This window comes from Podarcis gaigeae (assembly GCF_964106915.1).
Source record: "Podarcis gaigeae genome assembly, chromosome: 1".
Classification (NCBI taxonomy): Eukaryota; Metazoa; Chordata; class Lepidosauria; order Squamata; family Lacertidae; genus Podarcis; species Podarcis gaigeae.
The window spans coordinates 62,730,066-62,754,722 of record NC_139678.1 but is presented as its reverse complement, the minus strand read 5'-3'; the positions used below and the strand labels follow the sequence as shown (position 1 = coordinate 62,754,722).

The following is a 24,657-nucleotide window of genomic DNA, read 5'->3' as shown; positions in this document are numbered from 1 at the left end:
CAGGGTTCATAGGAACATAAGAATTCTGCAGATATTCTTCTAGAGAATGGAAATTCACCAACCAGCATGGAAAGTGTTAAAGATGATTATCTTTCAGATTTACAAACACTTTTATTGAAAATAACTCAGCAAATACCAGGTCAAAGCAGTATGTACAACCTGCCTTTCCCTAAAATGTTGAAATAACTGGCTGTCCAAAAGAATAGCTTTATCCCACAGAACACTATATGAGATGTAACAATAAAGTGTTTTCTAAAATGCTTAAATGCTGGAAAAACAGCATTTGTGCCTAGCTATGCACCATTCTGCCATAGGGCTTTTCTAAATGACAGACTGGATTTGACTTTACCCTTCAAACTGTTGCCAAATCATTAATATTTAAAAAGTTTATTATCTGCAATGAAATTAAAGAATTTACAAAAAACGAAGTCCTTATGTAAGCCTATGCATAGTTAATAAATACATTTGAAAGGTAATAAATAAATATATAACTTTACACCAAATGTAAACTAACAGATAAACATATCATTATACGCACATTACGATATATCCTCAATAAAGTGTATGGCTTTAATGAATCCTGTGTTATACTGTTTCAATATTGAATAAATAAGCTTCATTTTTCAATAAACTTTTTGTCTTTTTGTCTTCCTTCTCTTATCCAGTTTCACCATATAAAGCATATCTCATACTCTAAAAGGGCATTCCATCATCTGTCACCAAGAAAGATTTCTGGAATATGGTTTACATTCGCAAAGAAACACACAATTATGTTAGCTTTGTTCTGCAGATTTGCATAACAAGTGGAAAATAGTGTCACATAAATATGCAGTCACCACTTATTATTGTTCTGATAATTTTTGTTTCTGTTAACTTATGAAGCATCTAATGACTGGCATTGTATACCACCCAAGGGCTGTGTCAACTCAGCTTACACTTTGCTTTTTAACCCCCCCCCCCAAAAAAAAGATTGCTATTCTAATCCTGATTATTACCCTCTCCCATACTCAAACAGACCTGTCTATCCATCAGCCTGTGGAATTTGATCTCAACAATTTTCCTTCCTTCAATGAAGAGAGCACATTATTCCATTAAAAAAAAAAAAAAATCAAGAGTAGCTGCAGCTTGAAAATCTATTAAGCAGCAGCTCTAAACAGGGACTGTGTTCCATGCCAGCGTTCCCTGCTGGTAAACCACCCCATTCACATTATTCATTATTCTACCATTTCATCATGGTACATATATTGTTTCCACTACTTAACCACAATCAGTAGAATTTCCACTTTGCTACTGTAGCTCAGGGTTGAAGGTTACAAAATGTGGCAATGGAGTTGCTCAGAAATGCTAAAAAGACAGGCCAGGAATGCTCTGACAAGCTTACTTCTCACATCCAAAGCAGCCTTCAAATTGTTGCAGTGGGGAAAAACCTGTTTATTTTTCATACAATTTGCAGGAAACTTTAATAGCTTAGATTTCAGAAGGAAGTCCAATAGTGCTCATTCATGCCTTCAAAATTATTTTTTACCACTGCTGATGAAAAACAGATCTATGTGCTATGAAGAAAAGGAACACACACTTTCCAGGAGACTGCATGGACCATAGACTTATCAATGAGCTATAACAGCTTTTCACATTTCTCAAGAATGTGTCATTCATTAGATGGACTGATAATATCAAGGTTTTCCCCTCTGGACACTATCAGCTTGATATTGATTGAAGTAGACATGCAAAGACTAGCATATTAAGCAGAAAAACTCTTTTACCCAGTAGTCTAACCATTAAAAAAAGAGAATGTATTGGGAGTTTTTCATATGAGGAGTGCATTCAGACATTTGATTCTCCCACTCTATTATCTTTTTAGATGCCTTTACATTGTCCGAGTATCATATGTATGCAGTACAGATGGTATAGACACAATATAAAAAGGTAAAGGTACCCCTGCCCGTATGGGCCAGTCTTGCCAGACTCTGGGGTTGTGCGCCCATCTCACTCAAGAGGCCAGGGGCCAGCGCTGTCCGAAGACACTTCCGGGTCACGTGGCCAGCGTGACATCGCTGCTCTGGCGAGCCAGAGCTGCACACGGAAACGCCGTTTACCTTCCCGCTAGAAAGCGGTCCCTATTTATCTACTTGCACCCGAGGGTGCTTTCGAACTGCTAGGTTGGCAGGTGCTGGGACCGAGCAACGGGAGCGCACCCCGCTGCGGGGATTCGAACCGCTGACCTTTCGATCGGCAAGCCCTAGGCGCTGAGGCTTTTACCCACAGCGCCACCCGCGTCCCTAGACACAATATACTGTAACTTTATTTCTATGTTTATGTAAGCGGACAAAATTCAGTGTTTTAAGGCTGGAGAGGAAGGGCCCCATGACTCCCAAGAGACAAGAAGTGTTTGGTTCTCTCCATCTTACAAAAAAATTAAAAAATAATCTCCCTTGAACTACATAATTCAAGCTTCCATCTGTGTATAAAGTCAGAACAAAATTCCAAAAAGCTGATCCCTTTCAGCAACGATTTCCTTTCCTGGAACTCATTTCAAGAACATTGTGCTAATGCACAGGCTAACAGAGGCTGTTTATATTATTCAATTAAAACATTTATGAGCAGTTTTCTTCATCTCTTTCAGGAGAAATCCAGATTTCTGAATTGTGAACAGCTCTGCCTGGGGAACAAAATAGCTCCTGTGTTATGTATTTTCTCTGAGTCCTCCCCACCCCCATCTTTTGAGGATTGAGCAAAACAAGAATGCAGAACTGCCTCCAAATAACAGCATGGGATCTGTTTACTAATTGGAGCATAATTCTGTGTAATGTGTGTGCATGCTGCCCAGAGCAGCAGCCTTGCACTTTTCTGAGAAATTTGCTTATTTCCAGTACTAACACTATTTTATGTAGTCTGTCTAGAGGTTTTCGTTGATTAAGTAATATATAAATCGTGTTACATTCATATAATGATGACATCCTAGCCAACTCTTTGTGTATAATAAAGTGCACAATGCAGTCCCTTGGTTAAATACTAGGTGAAAAAGATAGGAGGAATGATCAAGTTAGATAAAATATGTGAAGCCCTTTATCACTGATATATAAAATTCTGTTGTTATTAAAAATGGATTCCAGATCAATTGAGAATGGGGTTCCCTTAGTGCATTTACTACAGAAATGGTACAAATCTCTACCTGATAGAAATAATTCTTCCTGCATTTTTGCTCTTGCTTGTTCAGAAAAACATCTCTTCTTCAACCATTCAGCCTCAAATTCACTGGTGTGGTCATCTGGCCATACAATGCATACCTTAGTCCACAAAACAGAGAGAGACATACATTGAAAGCAGACCAGAATAATCCAAGAAGCATTTTATTTGCTTTGCTGTTTTTTCTTCTTTGTTTTGTTGGATTGGACTTCTAACTCATAATGAAAGCAACTGGCATGTGGTCTTGTTATGTGTGTGCAATCCTACACATGTTTAATTGGAAGGTGGTTCCATTAATTTAGCAGGCCTTTCTCCCTAGTAAGTGTGCTTAGGATTGCGGCCTAATAACCTCTTTCACTCTGAAGAGTTTGTATAGTGCAATGCTATGCATGCTTATTCAAAACTAAGTCCCACTGTGTTCAGTGATGCTTATTCCCAGGTAAGCAGCATTAAATCACTGCAACAAAATGGTTCTACATATGGAGATTAATATATTATATGAAAACAGCTTCTCTCTCTCTCTCTCTCTCTCTCTCACACACACACACACACACACACACACACACACACACATTACCTTTTTCTCCCTCTGTGCCAAAGTGACATTCTTGGCCCCAACATTGACATCCAGATTTTCAAGAAGCAGTTTGCGTGCTTTAGCAGAATGCAAGAAGCACTCGGGGCACTGGCAATTGTCTCGCAGCCACACAGAAGGGTAAAGGCTCTTGCTCCCATCTTCCCAGTGGACACAGATAAACTGATTTGCCTCCAGAGCTTCCACTTTATGGATCGCTGCACTCGTGTTGAAGGCCTGAGCCGTCTGCGTTGTCCCCGGCATTGAATGCTGCCAATGCCTCCTGCTCAGGGAGAAATGTTTTTGATGGCTGTGCTTGCCTTTTTGTGCTTGCAGCAGAGTTCGAGAACAGTCTTGGTGGACTTTGGTTCTTAACAAGTATTTAGCGATTGAAGTCCACATCTTTCCTTTTCCTTGTTTGATCTTCAGTACAGAAAGGCCTTTTCACCCTGTGAAATCTCTCTCCAGGTCAGTGCTGTAAGAATAAAGCATACTGATGAAAGGCAAGAAGGAAGAAAAGGGATTCTGTTCAAAAGAATGTTACTTCTGGTCCCTGTCACCCTTTCATTCTGGCACATAATGTCTCCATTTCCCCCAACCCCCTTGAAGTTCTGATCAAGTGGGTTTTTTTGGGGGGGGGGAGAAAGAAAAAAGTTTTAGCTTTGTACTGTATGCCTCAAAATTTGGACCCCAATACAAAAAGTCTGACAGAACCGTGGTTTTGGAGAGCAGCAGATGTTGCAATCCCAAACAATTTTAAAGGAAATATTATTGGCTGTTCCAAAAGAAATAACTTGCACCCATTGGTTCCTCTCCATGCCCGTAATATTGGATCAGTTGACACATCTGGCAAGTGTGGGTCCCTCAACGATCTGTTGCAACCACTTTTCTCTCACAGATCTACAGATACTGCATTTGAATCTTAGAAAACAAGGCTGTTTATAGTGGGTGAGATTCAACTAATGAGGCATGTCAGCCAAAGCCCTATTCTAGGACTTCCACTTGCACAATGGGCTTTCTTTCCTCTCTTCCTCCTGTGCCCCTGAAATTGTCTTAGGGTGTGGGGTGGAGAGAACTCATGGGGAGTAACACACAGGGGTAAGAGAAGGGAGATAATCTGAAATGTTTGCTCTGATTGATCAATATAGGCTTAGTACAACAATGAATTCCTCCTATTGCTGCTCAGAGGAATTCTTAACCAGCAACACATTTGTGTATAGGTGCTTTCACTCCTAACACCATTACGGAAGTTAAATTCACCCACTTGCAAAGCCACAATTAATAGTGCTTCTGTGAGTTTACAGATACACAGACAGATTCATTTTTGAGATGCGAAAGCGATCCAATCTCATGAAGCATCATCCAAGTGCTTGTGGCCAGGGTCACGGTGAACATGCCATTTCAGCCATCCCTTATGACAGCCTCTGCTGGCCTGCTGACCTCCATCTGCAGAAGGCTACAACTCCCAACAGCTCCAGCCAGCACAGCTGGAGTCTACAACAGCTGGAGGGGAACCAGGTTGGCGCAGACTGCCTTATGAAATGGTTTAAAAGCATGGATTCGCTCAAGAAGTGGTCACAATCGACTTTATATATTCATTTATTTCATCTCATTTATGAATCACTTCCCATGAAACATCCCAAAGTGATTAGCAACAAAAACGTCAACAATAAAACACACACATCAAAACAATTCCAATTCCAATTCCAATTCAGATGCAGACTGGGATAAGAATGTCCACTTAAGTTTTTCCTTGCAACACCACAACGTAACCACATACTATATTATTATAGTATATTACAATTATGCTACTATTATTATAGTCAATATATTAAGCATCCAGAAAACAATCCCCTTGTACACATGTCCTTCCATACGGATGAACAGGTAGTCAAAACATGCACACTCTTCCTCCCCCTTTCATATGCACATAGACAAGGACCATGCAGATGCAGACATGCACAAAGGATGCTCTCATCCCCAACCTGGCAACTGTAGCAGCTGCTGCCTACTTCAGGCACCTGTGGCTGGCAAGGGAAGGAGCTGACCATCTGGGCATCTCCGTGCATTTTTCAATAGAGTAGCCCAGACTAGGAGACAACAAACACACATGGCATGCAGTAGCACAGAGCTACGCACATCACTGCTGCTTCAGAGACTCCCCTGACAAAAACAGTTACAGACAGGCAGCCGTGTTGGTCTGCCATAGTCAAAACAAAAAAAAAAAAATTCCTTCCAGTAGCACCTTAAAGACCAACTAAGTTAGTTCTTGGTATGAGCTTTCGTGTGCATGCACACGAAAGCTCATACCAAGAACTAACTTAGTTGGTCTTTAAGGTGCTACTGGAAGGATTTTTTTTTGTTCTGACAAAAACAATAGCAATACCTATACTGAGGGGGGAAATGAATGGAAAACAGGGCAAGGAAACCAACTTTCACTCCTCTCACCCTACAACTGGGGGATTGCAGTGGCAGCAGCAAAAGCCTCAAAACCAGTCAGGCCCATAGTTTTCCAGATGGCTGGCAACTCTCTCTTGCTGCTGGTTTCTCAATTAATAACAGATGGGGGAACACACATTTATAATGCTAGTCTGTCTAAGGTTCAAAGGAAGAACCATTTTTTCCTGGAAAAATCACAAGGTTGAACTTTCCAGTATCCCCTTACCCCAGTTAGCTGGGGTGACCAGGAGCTGCCAAAACTAAAGGATGGGGCGGGGAAGAGAGAAAAGCTTAAGAATGATGAGATCTGAAAACATAATAAATGTACATTCCTATTGGCCTCATGGTCATGCAGCCTGTCGGAGCCAATAACTTTAATTTTTCATGCTTATCACTGCAAGCCGCAAAAGAGAACTGCTGACTGCATGTACGTGGCATGTTGTTTACCCACATCGTTCCATAACAGGGAAAGTATGCGCTAATATCTGTGCTCTCCCTGGGATGAAGCATTGCACCTGGCTGATTCTTTTTGCTGTTGTTCCCATGTGAAACCCTAAGCCAGCTCAGTCCAGTCATCTTCAACTTTTTGTGGCCTGAGCAAGATAGAACATGGCAGCTACCTATGTTCCTAATGGAGAAAATACCTTTTCACAATACCAAAACAACAACCATCTTGTGGTTGTAGGGGACATTTTGTGTGTGCACAAGGGGTTCACTGGATCAGGGCCATTGTCTAAGACCCTCAGCTACCTTTTCACAGCAGCATAGTGCCTTGCATGTCCTTAGGTCCTGGGCAATACCCCAAAACCCACCTTTTCACTCAGCCTTGCCAAACCAATTCTGTTCCATCTGTGCCTCTTTTCTCCAGGCCTTTGCCTTCTCTGCTCCACTTGTGTTTCCCAGTATAACTGCCTATTTTCCCTTCCTTCTTTTAGCCTCTTGGGATCCCTGTATGCTGCTTCTCCAACCTCCCAGGCCCTCTCTACTTTCACGTTTCGCACCTCTGTGCTTCAGTTTGTAGTGACCGAAGAATCCCAACTTCTACTGCGGGGGTGAGGAAACGTTTTCAGCTTGAATGTCACATTCCCTTCTGGGTGGACACATGCCAAAGCTGGGTAGCCAGAGACTAAAGGAGGTGGAGCAATGAATGTAAATTTTATCGTTGTACAGTAGGCTAGTTTCCATACACCTACATGGCACTTTCTATCCTCCATCCAGGGAACCAAGAGGCATTGTCAGAATTCTAGGTCACATATCAGCCACACAAAACAAAACAAAACACAAAACAAAACAAACAAAACAACCACTCAATAAGAGTGCAAAGCAAGGACAATGAAGGGTGTGGCATGGGAAGAGGGGGTGTGGCTGAAGAGACAAAGCCGGGGGAAGAGTCCCAAGGGCCTGATAGCGAGGCTTGAAGGGCCGCGTTTCCAAGCAAAAGTCTTTAAAATGCTTTGTTTCCAGACCTTTGCAGTAGACTTGGACCTAGGAGTATACCACGTTTCAGCTTTTTATTTGTGGCAGAAATACCAAGGCAGGAGCATCCTTGTACATGTAACTAGTCCAAAAAATATTGACATTTTTGCAGCTGCGAAAAGGAATAAAATCCAGCTCTCTGGACCACATTTCTATTGTGTCTTCCACTGAAACTGGGCGGAGTGAACATCAAAGGAAAACCATTGATTTATTCCAGCTGAAGAATGGCTCATCACACAGCAAGAAGATAATTTGTGACGGAATTTTATATTGCATGTTTACTAGGCTATAAATTCTTAAAATATTCACTGATGCTTAGATAGTTACATTTGAAGCAGACCGCAAGTACATATTTTCATACTTTACCATAATCCTGCTTCAAATCGTTGCACAAAAATTCAAATCCTTTTAAGTGGGGCAAGCAATTAATGCTCCTCCCACCTTCCTTGTCTATTTGATGCAAAGCAAATGCTCAGAACAAAATTAATCTACACCAGACACAAGAAGTAGTTTCAACTAATGGCAGTTTCAAATAAACCAACACATTTAATTCTCCAGCGTGGTGTAGTGGTTAAGAGCGGTAGATTCGTAATCTGGTGAACCAGGATCACTTCCCCACTCCTCCACATGCAGCTGCTGGGTAACCTTGGGCCAGTCACACTTCTTTGAAGTCTCTCAGCCCCACTCACCTCACAGAGTGCTTGTTGGGGAAGGAAGGGAAAGGAGAATGTTAGCCGCTTTGAGACTCCTTTGGGAAGTGATAAAGTGGGATATCAAATCCAAACTCCTCCTCCTCCTCTTGTTCTTCTTCTTCTTCTTCTTCTTCTTCTTCTTCTTCTTCTTCTTCTTCTTCTTCATTTCCAATCCTGGTGCTGTGGCTTACTTCCAAGGAATAAGGACAGCTGCTTGCAGGTATGCAAAGGATGATCTTTGCAGATGAGGGATGGCTGAAGTACTACCACAAAGTTTCATTAGCAGCTCTTATTCAGGTATCTTTGGGGGGGCATGCCAATTTTGGAGGGGTTGTTGGTGTTTTAATCCCTTTATCCACGGTCCAAATCCTGATCAGCTACTCACTAAAAAATAACAGTGCATTTAGCCTCGGAGTCCATAAAGAGAGAAGGAGCAGTGATGTGGAGTTGGGAATTTTTCCTGCAGAAAATTTTCCATTTCTTAAATTCATTAGTAGCAATAAATGGGTGTCAATTGCAAATGAATGGGGCTGTCAATATCTTAAGTCAAGCTTGGCAGTTCTAAACTGTTTGTTTCAATTACTTAAAATACAGTTGTACCTTGGATCCCGAACGCCTTGGTACTCAGACATTTTGGCTCCCAAACGCCACAAACCTGGAAGTGAGTGTTCTGGTTTGTGAACATTCTTTGGAACCCAAATGTCCGACGGGGCTTCTGTGGCTTCTGATTGGCTGCAGGAGCTTCCTGCAGCCAATCATAATCCGTGCTTCGGTTTCCGAACATTTTGGAAGTCGAACAGACTTCCAGAATGGATTGCGTTTGACTTCCAAGGTACAACTGTACGGGTTTGCAAGGGGGAAGGATCCCCTCAAATTCCTGGGTGCCAGGCTCTCCCCATAATTTCTGAAATTAGTAAATGTGGGGTTTGATCAATGGATTTAAAGGTAAAGGTAAAGGTAAAGGTACCCCTGCCCGTATGGGCCAGTCTTGACAGACTCTGGGGTTGTGCGCCCATCTCACTTAAGAGGCCAGGGGCCAGCGCTGTCCGGAGACACTTCCGGGTCACATGGCCAGCGTGACATTGCTGCTCTGGCGAGCCAGAGCCGCACACGGAAACGCCGTTTACCTTCCCGCTGGTAAGCGGTCCCTATTTATCTACTTGCACCCGGAGGTGCTTTCGAACTGCTAGGTTGGCAGGCGCTGGGACCGAGCAGCGGGAGCGCACCCCGCCGCAGGGATTCGAACCGCCGACCTTTCGGTCGGCAAGTCCTAGGCGCTGAGGCTTTAACCCACAGCGCCACATGCGTCCCTCGATCAATGGATTTAGCAAGGCCTAAAAAAGTTAGTCAAACCAGCTTCCTCAGGAGCTGGGTTTAGAGAGGTGCCATTCAAGAACAAAGACAGGTAATAACAGAATCATTACCTGAACAAAAGGTGAGAGATTCAGCATCAGGCTGCCTGGACTACAGGGAGTGAGATGTCATCACAGGAAAAAGTGCCTTTTGAAGGAGACTTTTGAAACAGAGGTTGCCAGGGCAACGGGGAGAGGATGCTTGAAGCTGAAGGGAAGGAATTGTTTTCTGCAAAGGCTGCTGTGAAGAAGGAAGAAGCAGGCAAAACATGCATGCTGGCTAGGAGAGGCTGCACCAAGAGACCAGGGGCCCATATGGTTGGCTGATGCTTTGGAATCAAGCTTACTGAAGCCATGAGAGGAGCAATGAGAGACATTCTTGGGGTGTGATATTCTGCAACCCCCATACCAACATTCAGGTGTAAATATATATATAAACCATATTTTTTAAAGACACTACTCTCTGCTGTGCCTTGATTTCCCAATGGATACACAACTCTGGTTAAGAGCCACGACCCCTGGAATCTTGCTACCACTCGACAGAGATTGGGGTGGCCTGTAATGATACATATAAAACAGACACGCTCACCGAGGTCACTCTAGAACAGGAGTATCTAATCTGAAGCCTGTGCCAAACATACAACCCCCAGTGTTTTCAGTCTCCCTCCCAAATCTGTCATTTAAAAAAGAAGTTTAAAAAAGGATTTGGGGTTTTTTTTTTACTATTCCAATGGGTCACACTGTGATACCCCTATACCAAAAGGATCCTTGGGGGCTCCCAATTCCTTTTTAAAAGTTTTATTGATTGCTCCTTGTCAGGGAACTGACATCGGAGCCAGAAGTGGAGGCAGGGCTCCCAAGCTATGCCGGAGAAGGGCCAAGCAGGGAGAGAGGGGACTCAGCAGCTGGGGAAGGAAATCAGCGTAACACCAGGGATAAAGGGGGGCGGATGGGGGAATCGGAGAGAGGGCTCCAGGACTCTTTGCTGGAGACCAGCGGGGAGAGCACAGGTCTTCCGCTACCCACACACACCCTGCGCAGAAGACTTCCGCGCAGGGAAAGTAGGCGTAGACTTGGCATCAAAGAACTTCTTTGCTGGAAGAAGTTCAAGAAACGCCCACTGACAGATTCTGCTAGTGACTGAACAGCCACAAAGTGAAGGGCTGTCCAGCCAGGAAAGGTTTAACCAGGCTACCTAGCCAGGAGTGGCGGCAACTTACGCACGAGCAACCCCATATAACCATTACACTCCTATATGTGCCCCACTGTGACAATGTGATGTCAAAAGTTTAGGAAGAAGCCAAGCTGCAACAGCTACCACACCACCAACTTCCTTGAAAAGTAGTCCTACAACTCTGCCTTTTAATACATATTTTAGCAATACCCGTGAGACTGGATTGCACATATAAACACCCAAATCACCACACCTTTCAATTTCCAACAGTATTATTTTGATCCCTTATGAATGATCACACAAGGTATTTTTAATACCTCTTTTGAATTATTAAAGGCTGAAAAGATAAACTTTGCAAGCTTACAGAAAAGAATGGTTGTGGCCTTAGCAATGCATCCAAGCAGTAAAGATGTTTTGCATTTTTGTTCACTGAAACACCCTCATGTAAGCCTTCAGTTGATGGTATCGAAAGACAGCAGAACCAACAGGGTCACACTCCCCTTGCCTAGTTCTGGACTCTAGTTCCACCCACCAAAGCAACCAAGGCCATTTCAGTCCTAAAACCAAGCATAGCAAAACAAAGAGCAGGCTGCACCTAACTAGTCCTACTAGTGGAAGCCCACACAAGGGCATGCACTAGTGCAACAGGGTTTTCTTCCCCTTTCCTTCACCTGCACCCCCCACAATTGGCACAGGGTTGGGAGAATCCCCCAGCACAGCATGGGGGTGGGGTTCTGCCTGGCAAGCTGATGGAACAACTGCCATAGCACTACATTAAATTCATCCCAAAGTAAAATTAGAAGAAAAAGGACCGGGGGGGGGGTATGGGGAGAAAGCAAGGATGCCAAGATCTGACCATTAAAGGAAGTGGGAGTTCAAAATATATGAGGTGAGATTTAAAATGTCTAGCTGAAATATGCTTTAACTATTCCTTCTTTACAAGGCAATATTTGGCACACTTGCGCTATTACAGTATTTCATACTTTTACTAGATTAAAACCATACTGACCTGGAAGACCACCTATGCTTGGGATATGTAGAAGCAACCCTGTCAAATATTCTTTTATATAAGAGATCAGAGAAGGGTCAGTTTTGTTAAAAGGATGGGTAACTTTATTACCAGTAACTCTGTAGTTAAATACAAATAAACCGAATTATTGCATTCTAGGGGATTAGCCAATTGCTGATGAGGTCAGGAAAAAACAAATCTCCGTATTACAAAGCCAGTTACAATTCTCTTTCATTAAAAGGTTTAGAAAGAGAAACTTAGGCTATGTACACATTACCATTTAATTCGGATCAAGTGTGCTACCATCCCTGGTGTTTGAAGCTGAGTAAATGTAACATTATAGCCACAATCCATATGTATCCTGTAGTGTCTTGTTGCAAGGATATGGAAACAAATTAGGTAATGTACATTGGGTGAAAATGTGCTAAATCCCCCCGTGATCCTAGTAATATCCTGTATGGATATAATGCAAGCTCCAACCCACTTATTCTGGAACACTAACATAGACATTGGCAGAATTCCTGTTGAGGAAAAGGGTTGTGCATCACAACCTCACTTTGTAAAGAACTCACCTTAAACAACCTCTCGTCCTAAGAAGACACCAAACCCAGAGTCTATGAGAAATCCTTTCACATTAAAACATAACCGGCAGTAAACACATTCCATGCATTTTATTCTGATAACCATGTTTACCAAGGAATAGATGGATTCATGGTGGCTGGAAAGTTTTTAAGACCTGACACAGACAGCTTGTTCCCAGTCCTGCCCTGTCATGCCATATTTCTACCCATTTCAGTGCTAAGGAAGAGCTCTGTAAGATGCTAATGCTGTTTCAGGCACAGGAGGAAATTCTGAACTGCCACAAACATCTAGTGTTGAAATGTTGTGGTGGGCTAGCGGTAGTGATGCCCCAACCTCAAAGAAGCATTTCAGAATCCGAAATTTAATTTATAATTTGAGAGGTGCAGAGGGCTTGCTCAAATTTGATTAGACGTCACACCTCATGACCTGGAAGCCCTGATCTCTGATTCTCAGTAACTGAAATGATGAGATTCCTGAGAGGTGAAGAAAAGCTACTTGAAGATGTTCATTTATAGTGCAATCTTAAGTACAGGAAGCTGGCAGGGCAGACACCAGTTCAAGTTAAGTCAGCATCCCTGCAGTGAAATAATTTTGATCTACACATTTCTCAAAAAACCTTTCACAGATCAGTTACATGACCTGGCAAACCAGGTGAAATGTACACTGCTAAAAGGTTTTGTAAGTCTCTCCTTGTCCTGACCACAACTCTGAAACACTTGTATTGGGGAACTTACACTGGCATGTGCTCTGGTGGCTTAAGTTCCATTGGCTGAGACCCAGCTCAGCCAGACTGAGGGAGATACACAGTTGTATCCCTGGCGGAGTTGGGATGGGTGAGTTATGCTGGTGTAGCTGAGCCAGGACAGCTGAAGATCCACCTTTTCCAAACTTGCTCATCCTGACAGGTCTTGGGTTTGGATTGCACTGTTATTTATAATTGCATTGCATGTTCCAGGTTGGATCCATGACAATGATTCAAAACAAACACACATGAAAACAAGGCCCCACCATTTCCCACAGCTATCATACCATATGGCTCTCTCGCACAAGGGTCATTTGGCTACCTGCATCATTGTGCAAAATGGAGAGGCGTTTACCATACACCACATACGTGCAGCCTAAGCCTGAATAGGGGACTCATTGTTTTAGTCTGAAAATAACTCACTTGCTTCCTATCATCTTGCTTACTGAATGCAAATATGTTCACATAGTGTGGTTCCTTGTGCACCTGCACACAAGTAGCATCAAGTCTGGGACAGCCCAAAAGTTTGCGCAAGTGCAAAAAAGGGAGGGGCACTGAGGGACCTAAGTGTGGAAGGGGGACATCCAAAAGCAGAACAGAGAGTACTGAAAAAGTTTTGTATGGGCTGGCTGACTAGGACAGGGGGAATGGAAAAGGGGAGAACGTAATGGTGTGTGATAAAAGGCAAGGTTGGAAGCTGGCCAGGCCCCTGAGCATGCACACTCCATTTGCCTCTTCTACGGCTCTCTCTGTATATGGAGTGGGTTTGTACCAGGGAAATGCCCATGGCTGCCTCAGCCCAGGCTCACCCATGGGAGGTTCCTATCTCCTCAGTAGCTTTTCTACAAGGTCTGTTGTACAAGGTTTTCCTCTACATGCAGGTCCCGATGCCCCCGAAAGAACCCAATAGTGGGGGTGCTGGGGGTTTCCACTGGTTCCCCCACCCCTTTCGCAGGAGTTAAGACTGCAAGCCCAGCTGCACTTTATTTGGGAATAGGTCGTCGCTGAATTCTGCAGGACTTGCCGCCGAGTTAACTTTCGGAGAGGACCGTGCTAGCAAGCAGTTGAGGAATAGGATCCTCCTCTCTCCCCCCCCCCCACCCGCGACGAGGCCCAAAAGGAGGAGCCACCCATGAACTCTGCCCGAAAGCGCCTGCCAGCGGCGACGCAGCCACCTTCGGCCTCCCGAGCCACAGGCTGAGCTTTCCAAACAGCGCGCGGGCTGCGGCGGGTGGGAGGGCACCTTACCTGCCTAACGCTACAGCTGGGCAAAGCCGGCCAACTGGGTCCTCCCACCGCCGCCGGCTTCGGCCGAGGCAGGGAAGGAACGGCGCAGGCAGGCAGGCAAGCAAGCAAGCCGCGGCAGAGGAGGCGAAGGTCAGTTCGCCGGCTCGCCCTCAAAGAGCAGCTGCAAAGGCGGTAGGCGGTGATTCAGTTGCGCGCGCGCACCCCTTCTCGTTTGGGAAGGTATGCGCGCCGGAGAGAGAAACTCAAAGCGCAGGGCATGCCGGGATATATTTTTAGTGCTGCCCCCAAACCTGTTGCTTGGAAGGAGGTGCCGTCAGCAACGATAGAGTTAAAGATAGACACCCTTCGAGACCGCATCCCGCGAGCCAGGAAAGCCCGCGGGCGACCGGCTGGAGGAATAGGAATCTCTCCGTTCCTTGAGAGGGCTTTTCAGCCCCGGGGCCGCATTGCCTTCTAAGCAACCTTCCTCGGGCCATATAGCAGTAGTGGGTGGCGCCAGAGGCAAAAAAAGAGAGTGGCAGGGTGGTGTAGTGGTTAGAGCATCGGATTAGGATCTGGGATCCCCACTAGGCCGTGGGGTGACCTTGAGCCAGTCGCTGCCCCTCTGCTTAATCTGCCTGGCAGGGTTTGTTTGTGAAGATAAAATGGGGAAGGGGAAACCATGAGCATCACCTTGAGCTCATTGGAGAAAGAGGTAGGATGTAAATGTAATAAATAAAGTAAAAGGGCCATTTTTATCTCTGTACAATAGACTGGTTTTACACCCACACTCTTCTGTTTCTGGACAAGCAAGAATCCATCCCCTTCAAGCACACAGGGAGAGGGGTGTGTGGAGATCCAGATAGAGAGGCTTAGGATTTGGCCTTGGGAAGGTTCCCCCCCCCTTTGTACAGCAAGAGCACCTCATCTCATTCTGGGTGGTACTGAACAGGCCTGTGAATGTGGGAAGCATAAAATGATTGCAGGGAACAGCTGCCCTCTCACTTTTCCTCTGGAAAGGGAGAATTGGGTCCGCTGTAGTGCTCAGAGGCAAAGCGCAGCTCACAACATGGAAGGCTGATACCCCCCCCCCGCTATACTTCCCAGTAGCAGAGGCAACCTCTACAACTTTCTCTTGTTATGTACCTGTATTCAGATTGCACCATGTGTTTAACTATATAGGATCTAAATTTCCAATGTAATTTCTAGGTAGAATTTCAGAGCCTTCTAGGCTACTCACTCTAGCCCCCTGCTAGAGGAAGGTAATCCAGAACTAGAACAACCCCCACAGATGACCATCTACTCAGCTTGAAGATATGTAATGACGATAAGCAATAAGATCCCTAGGTTCTATTGTTCAGTTGTTTTCAACAAAGAAGTTTCTCCTAGCATTCAGCCATAATCTAGCCTAAATTCATATAGTAGAGCTATAGACGTGCAGCGCAAATCTCCAGTAGATGTCACAAAATTGGAAAGTGCAAAAACTTGTCTTCTCTTTTTAACACAATACAGCCAAGATAAAGAAACTGGTAATTGCACGACTTTGCAATTCAATGTTCTTGCAAATTCATAATTCATTGCTCCTCAGACGTACACTAGTTGATTTCACAGCCAATAAGACAAACTATTATGGCTTTGCATAAGTGCAGAATTAAGGAACAGCACACTGTGGAGTTGCAAGTAGTGAAATCAAGCTCCAAGTATCAACACCACCAAGTGTAAAGCCTATTCATCAGTGTTACACCAGAAATAACATATGGAATATCTCCAGTGTTTTAATACTGTCAAGCCAACGTCTATATCAAAGACTGCAACATTTTACTTGGATTTAAGAATGGGTAGTGTGATTGATGGAAACAGGAGCAGATGTAGTAGAGAACTTAAAAGACTGTTTTGTGAATTAGATTTTAACAGCCATTTTGGCAACAAGACTGGAAAATTAATTCATACTCAGTTTTGTTACGTATAGGAAATTAAATATTTGGGTTGGTAGCTCTGTTCTATAAGACTCAGTGCTGTAATCTGTTCATAATATGTCTTAATTCTGTTCTGTAAGTCACATATAAAAAAGGTAACTTTATAAAGAAAGTTGACTTTGCCTAAGTCATATATAGGTATAAAAGGTAAAAGACCCCTGGATGGTTAGGTCCAGCCAAAGGTGACTGTGGGGTGTGGTGCTCCTCTCGCTTCAGGCTGAGGGAGCCGGCATTTGTCCACAGACAGCTTTCTGGGTCATGTGACCAGCATGACTAAACTGCTTCTGGTGCAACAACACACGGCAGAAGCTAGAGCGCATGGAAATGCCATTTACCTCCCCGCCACAGCAGTACATATTGTTCTATTTCTGTTGGTATGCTTTCAAACTGCTAGATTGGTAAAAGCTGGAACAGAGCAACAGGTGCTCATCTCACTACGCGGATTTGAACTGCTGACCTTCTGATTGGCAAGCCCAAGAGGCTCAGTGGTTTAGACAACAGCACCACCCACTAATAATAATAATAATAATAATAATAATAATAATAATAATAATTTATTCATACCCCGCCCATCTGGCTGGGCTTCCCCAGCCACTCTGGGCGGCTTCCAAAAAAAATATTAAACTACTGTAATACATCAAACATTAAAAGCTTCCCTAAATAGGGCTGTCTTCAGATGTCTTCTAAAAGTCTGGTAGTTGTTGTTCTCTTTGACATCTGGTGGGAGGGCATTCCACAGGGAGGGTGCCACTACCGAGAAGGCCCTTTGCCTGGTTCCCTGTAACTTGGCTTATTGCAGTGAGGGAGCCGCCAGAAGGCCCTCGGTGCTGGACCTCAATGTCTGGGTAGAACGATGGGGGTGGAGACGCTCCTTCAGATATACTGGACCGAGGCCATTTAGGGCTTTAAAGGTCAGCACCAACACTTTGAATTGTGCTCGGAAACGTACTGGGAGACAATGTAGGTCTTTCAAGACTGGTGTTATATGGTCTCGGCAGCCGCTCCCAGTCACCAGTCTAGCTGCTGCATTCTGGATTAGTTGTAGTCACCTTCAAAGGTAGCCCCACGTAGAGCGCATTGCAGTAGTCCAAGCAGGAGATAACCAGAGCATGCACCACTCTGGCAAGGCAGTCCGCAAGCAGATAGGGTCTCAGCCTACGTACCAGATGGAGCTGGTAAACAGCTGCCCTGGGCACAGATTTGACCTGTGCCTCCATGGACATCTGTGAGTCCAAAATGACTCCCAGGCTGCGCACCTGGTCCTTCAGGGGCACAGTTACCCCATTCAGGACCAGGGAATCCTCCACACCTGCCCGCCTCCTGCCCCCCCAAAACAGTACTTCTGTCTTGTCAGGATTCAACCTCAATCTGTTAGCCACAATCCATCCTCCAACCGCCTCCAGATACTCACACAGGACCTTCACCGCCTACACTGGTTCTGATTTAAAAGAGAGGTAGAGCTGGGTATCATCCGCATACTGATGAACACCCAGCCCAAACCCCCTGATGATCTCTCCCAGCGGCTGCATATAGATGTTGAAAAGCATGGGGGAGAGGACAGAACCCTGAGGCACCCCACAAGTGAGACCCCAGGGGTCTGAACACTCATCCCCCCCACCACTTTCTGAACACGGCCCAGGAGGAAGGAGCGGAACCACTGTATGACAGTGCCCCCAGCTCCCAGCCCCTCAAGATGGTCCAGAAGGATGTTCTGGTTGATGGTATCAAATGCCGCTGAGAGATCCAGCAGAACTAGGAAATAGCTCTCACCTTTGTCCCTAGCCCGCCGGAGATCACCAACCAGTGCGACCAAGGCAGTTTCAGTCCCATGATGAGGCCTGAATGCCGCCTGGATTCCCTCTAAGTCTAGATGGCATCTAGTATAGATGGCAAAATGCATTGGAAAATGTGGGATAACACTTGCTTTGATGCAACATCATCTAACCTCCCCACAACCAAATCTGAATGAATGCTCTTTAAGTAGCCGGTGTCATCCAATCTAGCAAATAAACCGGAATGAATGCTCAGTAATCAGGTCATATGGAAGTGCCCTGCCTTTCTATATACCATGCTTCCTATAGCACACAGACTACACAAATTGTCTACTTATAGGGGTGGAGACAGTGATAATGAAACGGCAAGGAGAGACTTTAACCAATTCCAGTCTAATGAAGTATTGCCAGCATTTCATTTTAAATTCTCATGAAATACACTCTCAAATTGTAGTAATTAATTCTGGGGAAAAATGAAAGAAAATATTTCAAAACGAATTGAGTGAGGATAGAAATCTTGGAGTTAAACATTTCTGCAGCTGCAGATGTAATTCTGAAACAAATTTAAGTCAGCAGTGTTTGCTTGACTGATGCATCCTATGGAATGTATAATGGGTGTTGCATGAGATCCAAGTGGAAAAGAATCTTATCCAACTGAAATAAAGCACACTCCTTTCTAGATTACATAATAACTCAGCAAAACTATGACTCATTACCATTATCCTTCTATTTTCTGAATGCTTGTAAAATGGAACTTTAAAATAGAAATATCCAAAGTAATGTGTAATGAAAATCTGGAACTCGTTTCCTTTACAGTGCACTACGTGTTTTTGTTACTGTCACAAGATCATTTTACAGAAAGGTTAATTTACTTATTCCATCCAGCCCCACGTTGGCCATCATAACAACCCAATTAAGCGGGAGTGCTTCAACATAAGGTTTTGTCCCATGTGCCTGCTACAGTTGCATGTAGCAACTATTTATTATATTTTTATACTGCTGTTTCTTCAGGGGTCTCAGGGCAGTGCACATGGCTTCTCCCCAGCAGCACCCTGTTGCATGCCATGTAGTAGTAGATTAAGCAGGGACATGGCCCTGCCATGACTGAGCAGGGACCTGAAAACAGTTCCCCCTAGTCCAGCATTCCCCAACCTTGTGTCCTCCAGATGTTTTGGACTTCAACTGCCATTAGCCCCGACTAGCATATGTTGAGTGGGACTGATGGGAGATGTAGTCCAAGACATTTGGAGGGCACTAGGCTGGTGAGTACTGCTCTGGCCCCTATCTGACACTCTACATCACACTTCCTCTCATGACAACTTACCTGGCATTACTTGCCTCAGTTTCCCACTCACACATTTTCAAGCTGTGGAAATTATGAAAATTGCCACCTAGAAGCTGCAGCTGTATCTGGAGTTATGTGTCGCAGAGGAGCCTTAGACCATGTGACCTGTCCCATGGGAAAAATAAGTAGGCGATTAATGTTAATCATCTGCTACACAGGGCATTTCTTAAGAATGTGCTCCTGCATGGTCACAACTGGATGGAATTTACTGTGCCAGAAAGTTCTGCTTCTAAAGGAACAAGTGCCACCCTGCTGGGACACATTTAGAAGAAAAATGTTTCATATGAAGACTTGCATGGAAAAACCATCTTATGATAACTTGGCTTTGTAATCACACCTGAGTATTGTCCACTAGTGATGCAACAGCTTTGGTAAAGCAGTCAGTTGCCATGGATGAGCAAAGGATTCATTTTGGAGCATGGTTATTCTTACAGTTGACCTTTTTAGAACTATTCTGTGTATGATGGATCTTGAAACTTTGAAAATAGGTTTTTAAAAACAAACAAAAAAATGGTTAAGTATTAGGAAAGTACCATAAGGTTATTTGATCTCTGAATTATGCAGTGATTTGGCTAATAGAGATAAAGAACTTGCTAAATTATGAGATATATGTAGGTGCTGTTTCTGTATAGCTCTATTCCACACTTTTCCCTGGCTTATGTAGGACTCATATGTGAGGAATCATGCCAAAGGCATTCCCCTCAGCTATGTTAGGATGCTGATGTGGTTCTTGCTCTGTGATCTTCCCCTTTCCAAACAGTTTCTACATTCATGTGTTGTCACAGTAACATGGAATAGAATAAGAGATTAGTTCTTCAGGCACTTCCATGGCATGAGAATCAGATGAATAAGGCAAGATTTGCAGGGAAGGTTTGCAGTATCCACAATCTAGCAAAGTGAAGCACATCAATCAGCTCCACTGATTTCTCTCTACCTGAAATCAATGGAACAATGGTGCTTAACTTGCCCAGAATTAATGGTTTCCTTATATGAAGCAGTCTTAAAAAACACGGTCTGGTCCACAGTTTTTGGAAGTGAGGCATCTCCATGTTTCAAGAAATAAATTCAGCCCCAGTTTTCTTCTTTGGTTGAATAAAGATCAAAGTAGGGAAAGAGACTGAAGAAATAGTTTTCTTTAACTGTCTTCAGGCCCAGACACATATTTCCCTTTTGAAAAACACCAGACATTTCTGTCAAACTTTAAGAACAGCACTCTTGCTTCATTGTTCAAGATCATAGCTTCTATTTGTACAGACTAATAATCCTTCAGAGCTGCATGAAAATATATGTATGTATGTATGTTTGTATGTATTTAGTATGTTTGTTTTAAAAGAAAGTTCAAAATTAGATGTCATGGGAAGAGTTCTAAAAAAACCCCGCACCAGGAGTGACATTTAGGGGATGTTAAAATAAAGATAAGGTTCTCACATAAAACCCAGCATGAAAATACTTTACAGAGTTAATAAGATTCAGAATTTTGGTCCTCTTTTTACTGCCCAGTAAAAGATACATAATCTGTAGCACATGGTTTAGAACAAGTATCTACAACTTTTTCAGACCCATGACACACTTTTAACCCAGGCATGCATTTTGGGATCCATTTCTTAATCTTGTATCATATACTTGCATAGTAGTAGTGCTCCTGTTGTGACCCAACTTGGATTGGGCCATAGCCCACTGAGCATAGCTGTCAACTTTCCCCTTTTCTTGGAAGGAATCCTATTCGGAAAAAGGTAATTTCCCTTAAAAATGGGTTGAAAGTTGACAGCTATGCCACTGATCTACCAGTTGAAGACCAGTGGCTTACAACATATTTTACTATAACTATGTGGGGTGGGAGGGTAGCTAGCTAGCTAGCTAGATAAATAGATAGATACACACACATATGTATATGTATAGATAGGTAAAGGTACCCCTGCCCGTACGGGCCAGTCGTGTCCGACTCTAGGGTTGTGCGCCCATCTCACTTTAGAGGCCGGGGGCCAACGCTGTCCGGAGACACTTCCGGGTCACGTGGCCAGCGTGATGAAGCTGCTCTGGCGAGCAGGCACCAGCGCAGCACACGGAAATGCCGTTTACCTTCCCGCTATAAAGTGGTACCTATTTATCTACTTGCACTTAAGAGTGCTTTCGAACTGCTAGGTGGGCAGGAGCTGGGACTGAAAGACGGGAGCTCACCCCGCCATGGGGATTCGAACTGCCGACCATGCGATCGGCAAGCCCTAGGCGCTGAGGTTTTACCCACAGTGCCACCCGCGTATAGATACACACACATATATTTGCAGTTTAGCTTTCTAAGTAGCCACCTATTCCTTTCCAGACAACCTTTCCAGGAATAGGAGTCCTTTCTAGACATCCAAGCATTTTTTAAAATGGCAACAAGATTTCGTTGCATGTTAAATAACTAATCTGAAGCTAGTAACAATTTTGATGGGTCATTAATTCATTAGGACATTGCTTGTATGGTTGAGTCAGCCTTCAATATGATTTCTTGCAGCACCTGATAAAACATTCCTGCTTGCTTTTGAGCATTCTGTTCATAAGCCTTTCTTTTAATATGAAAATGGCTAAGTCACAAAAAAGTTGAAGTTGAACTGTTTACTGGAAAAGAGTCTTTTCAGACCCCAGAATGACTTCAGTGACAATCCAATGCATGTTTTGCTTTGGAATATGCAGATAGAGTAATGTGGAAATGTACCCTTATGTGGAGGAAAACATGAGGAACCCAATGTGTTTTGTGTGATATATGGATTTATGTGACAATAATGGGGAGCACAGAAGTAAGAGCTGGACCATAAAGAAGACTGATTGCCGAAGAATTGATGCTTTTGAATTATAGTGCTGGAGGAGACTCTTGAGAGTCCCATGGACTGCAAGAAGATCAAACCTATCCATTCTTAAGGAAATCAGTCCTGAGTGCTCACTAGAAGGACAGATCCTGAAGCTGAGGCCCCAATACTTTGGCCACCTCATGAGAAGAGAAGAAAAGACCCTGATGTTGGGAAAGATTGAGGGCACAAGGAGAAGGGGACGACAGAGGACGAGATCGTTGGATAGTGTTCTCGAAGGTACCAGCATGAGTTTGACCAAACTGCGGGAGACAGTGGAAGACAGGAGTGCCTGGCGTGCTGTGGTCCATGGGGTCACGAAGAGTCAGACACGACTAAATGACTAAACAACAACAAGAAAATGGGGAGCACTGAATCATTTGCAACTTCCTTAAGGTCACCACCCCTGTCCTGACTTAAAAGTGAAATCCTGTGCCTTGATAGATACAATTGCTAAGGCTCTGAGGACACTCAGCCCCCGCCCCCCAACCTACCAACTGTAGAGCTGTGGCTGACTTGGTCATCCCATTACACAGGGTAGTCAGCATGGAGAAAAATGAAGCACCTAGATTTCCCAACAAACAAAGCATTCATCATGTTCCAACTGATGGCAAGGGAAAGTCCCTAAGCCTGCCTTGGCTGCCACCTTGAGCATAGCAAAATGTAAAAAGTGGTAGATGGATCGGGGCTCACATTTAAATCAAGCAGACTGATGAGGACTCAGATATAATATGAAATGATGAAAACTAGCTTTCACTATATCACAATATTTAAACAGGACGTGACACTTATTGTCAAAAGATGTTAAAGGTGATGTTTCTCCACCCCCCTTTTCTCGACTAGCATTTGAACCCATCTGCTTTTACATTTTTTTTTAAATAGCACCAATATTAAAGGTGCTGTCATCCTTGATGCCCAAATATTAAAAGGCAACTTTGTTCTGTTTGCCAATGGACATTTTCATATGTGAAATTTAAAAACGTCCAACCAATTTGTCCTTTAGAGACATATGTCCTGTACGATTCTGCTTGATAGCATGAAGTCAAGCGCTGTAAAGATCCCCAGCTCTTTGTTTAGAATGTTCAAAGTGCTTTGTTCCTTTGAAAGGCTGGAAAGTGCCTGTTCACTCCTGAACAGGGAAAATAAACACAGCTGCAGTGCTCACGGCATTTGTTCCAGAGTACGTTCCACTGGAAAGAATGAGATTACCCCAGAGCAAGTGCCTAGGTCTTATGTTGGCAATGACCTGGTTTTAAATGGACATCAGTTGTTTTAAAAACTTCTAAAGTATGAACTTGGGGTTTTTGCCCACTTCCTTGTTGTGTATGTAACATAAGATGGGGAAGGCATTAGAGAGAAATGTTCTTGAGGAAAGGCACTGGGAATTAAAGGTTGGAAACTTTCAACCATCCATTGTAGCTTGATCTGCAGACATTGGCAGCTGAGAAGGTCTCTCTGCTTTACTTTCTGTAGATCAAGTTGCTAGGGCCTTTCTTTCTGGTGAGTTCACAACCTTTGTTGAGAAACAAATCCACTTTGAGTTTTATCAAAAGTTGATGCTTGTGACTTCTTCACGCTGCTGATTTAAGAGGGCAAAGAGCTAATTTATTTTTCATTTCCTGCACCTGTTCTTTTACAGTATGACCTTTCTGCTGAACATTCATTCTGATTTTGTTGAATATTCATTCTGATTTGTTTGCACAAAGCCTGCATGGAGGATAAATGATGTCTGTTTACTGAGCATGCATTCTGATTTGTTTGTACAGAGGTTATACAACTTCCTGGCGATTGACTATCTTAAGCTTTCAAGTGCATGTTCCCATCAATTTCCTTACTGCAAAATTTCCCATGTTTTTAAAGTGTGTTCCTTGCACAAAAGTACATGAGCACTTTAATCCAGTTTCATTGAGGAAGCCTAAATTTGTCCATATTTGATTGACACCCTCCCACAAAAGTTTGGAAGTGGTCTGAATGACAAGGACAGGAAAATTACCAATATGACATTTTCTTTGGCATGTTACTTTGCAATCTGCCATCATAGTTATATTGAGCTCTTTCCTAACTACATGTCACAGTTAGATATATTTACTGCTTCCCATTGAAGTCATTGGCATTTCCAAGAAGGTATTTGAGAGTGTGAAACCTATAATGCACCTTACTGTGTTATTTTAATGGTAGCAACTGCCAAGTATGGTATCTCTACATCTCCCTTTTCTATTCTGTGTAAACTTGAAAAGATTACAGACCATGATATCAATATGACCTAACAATGGAATGGCACTA

The 24,657-nt window shown here is 43.6% G+C and overlaps 1 protein-coding gene across 2 annotated transcripts in view; it reads right to left on the bottom strand.

Moving 5' to 3' along the window:
• BBOX1 (gamma-butyrobetaine hydroxylase 1) overlaps window positions 1-19,734 on the bottom strand; it is a 39,501-nt gene extending 19,767 nt beyond the window's left edge. Inside the window, exons 1-3 of one of the 2 annotated variants that reach the window (XM_083751766.1) lie at window positions 19,526-19,734; window positions 3,764-4,235; window positions 3,173-3,287 (exon numbers count right to left, since the gene is read on the bottom strand). In XM_083751766.1, the coding sequence (XP_083607892.1) occupies window positions 3,173-3,287; window positions 3,764-4,162 (514 nt within the window). In that variant the 5' untranslated portion in view covers window positions 4,163-4,235; window positions 19,526-19,734. Of the gene's footprint in view, window positions 1-3,172; window positions 3,288-3,763; window positions 4,236-14,474; window positions 14,639-19,525 lie in introns of those variants that run through there. The other variant, XM_083751767.1, reaches the window with a different exon arrangement.
• Window positions 19,735-24,657: the final 4,923 nt, after the last annotated feature.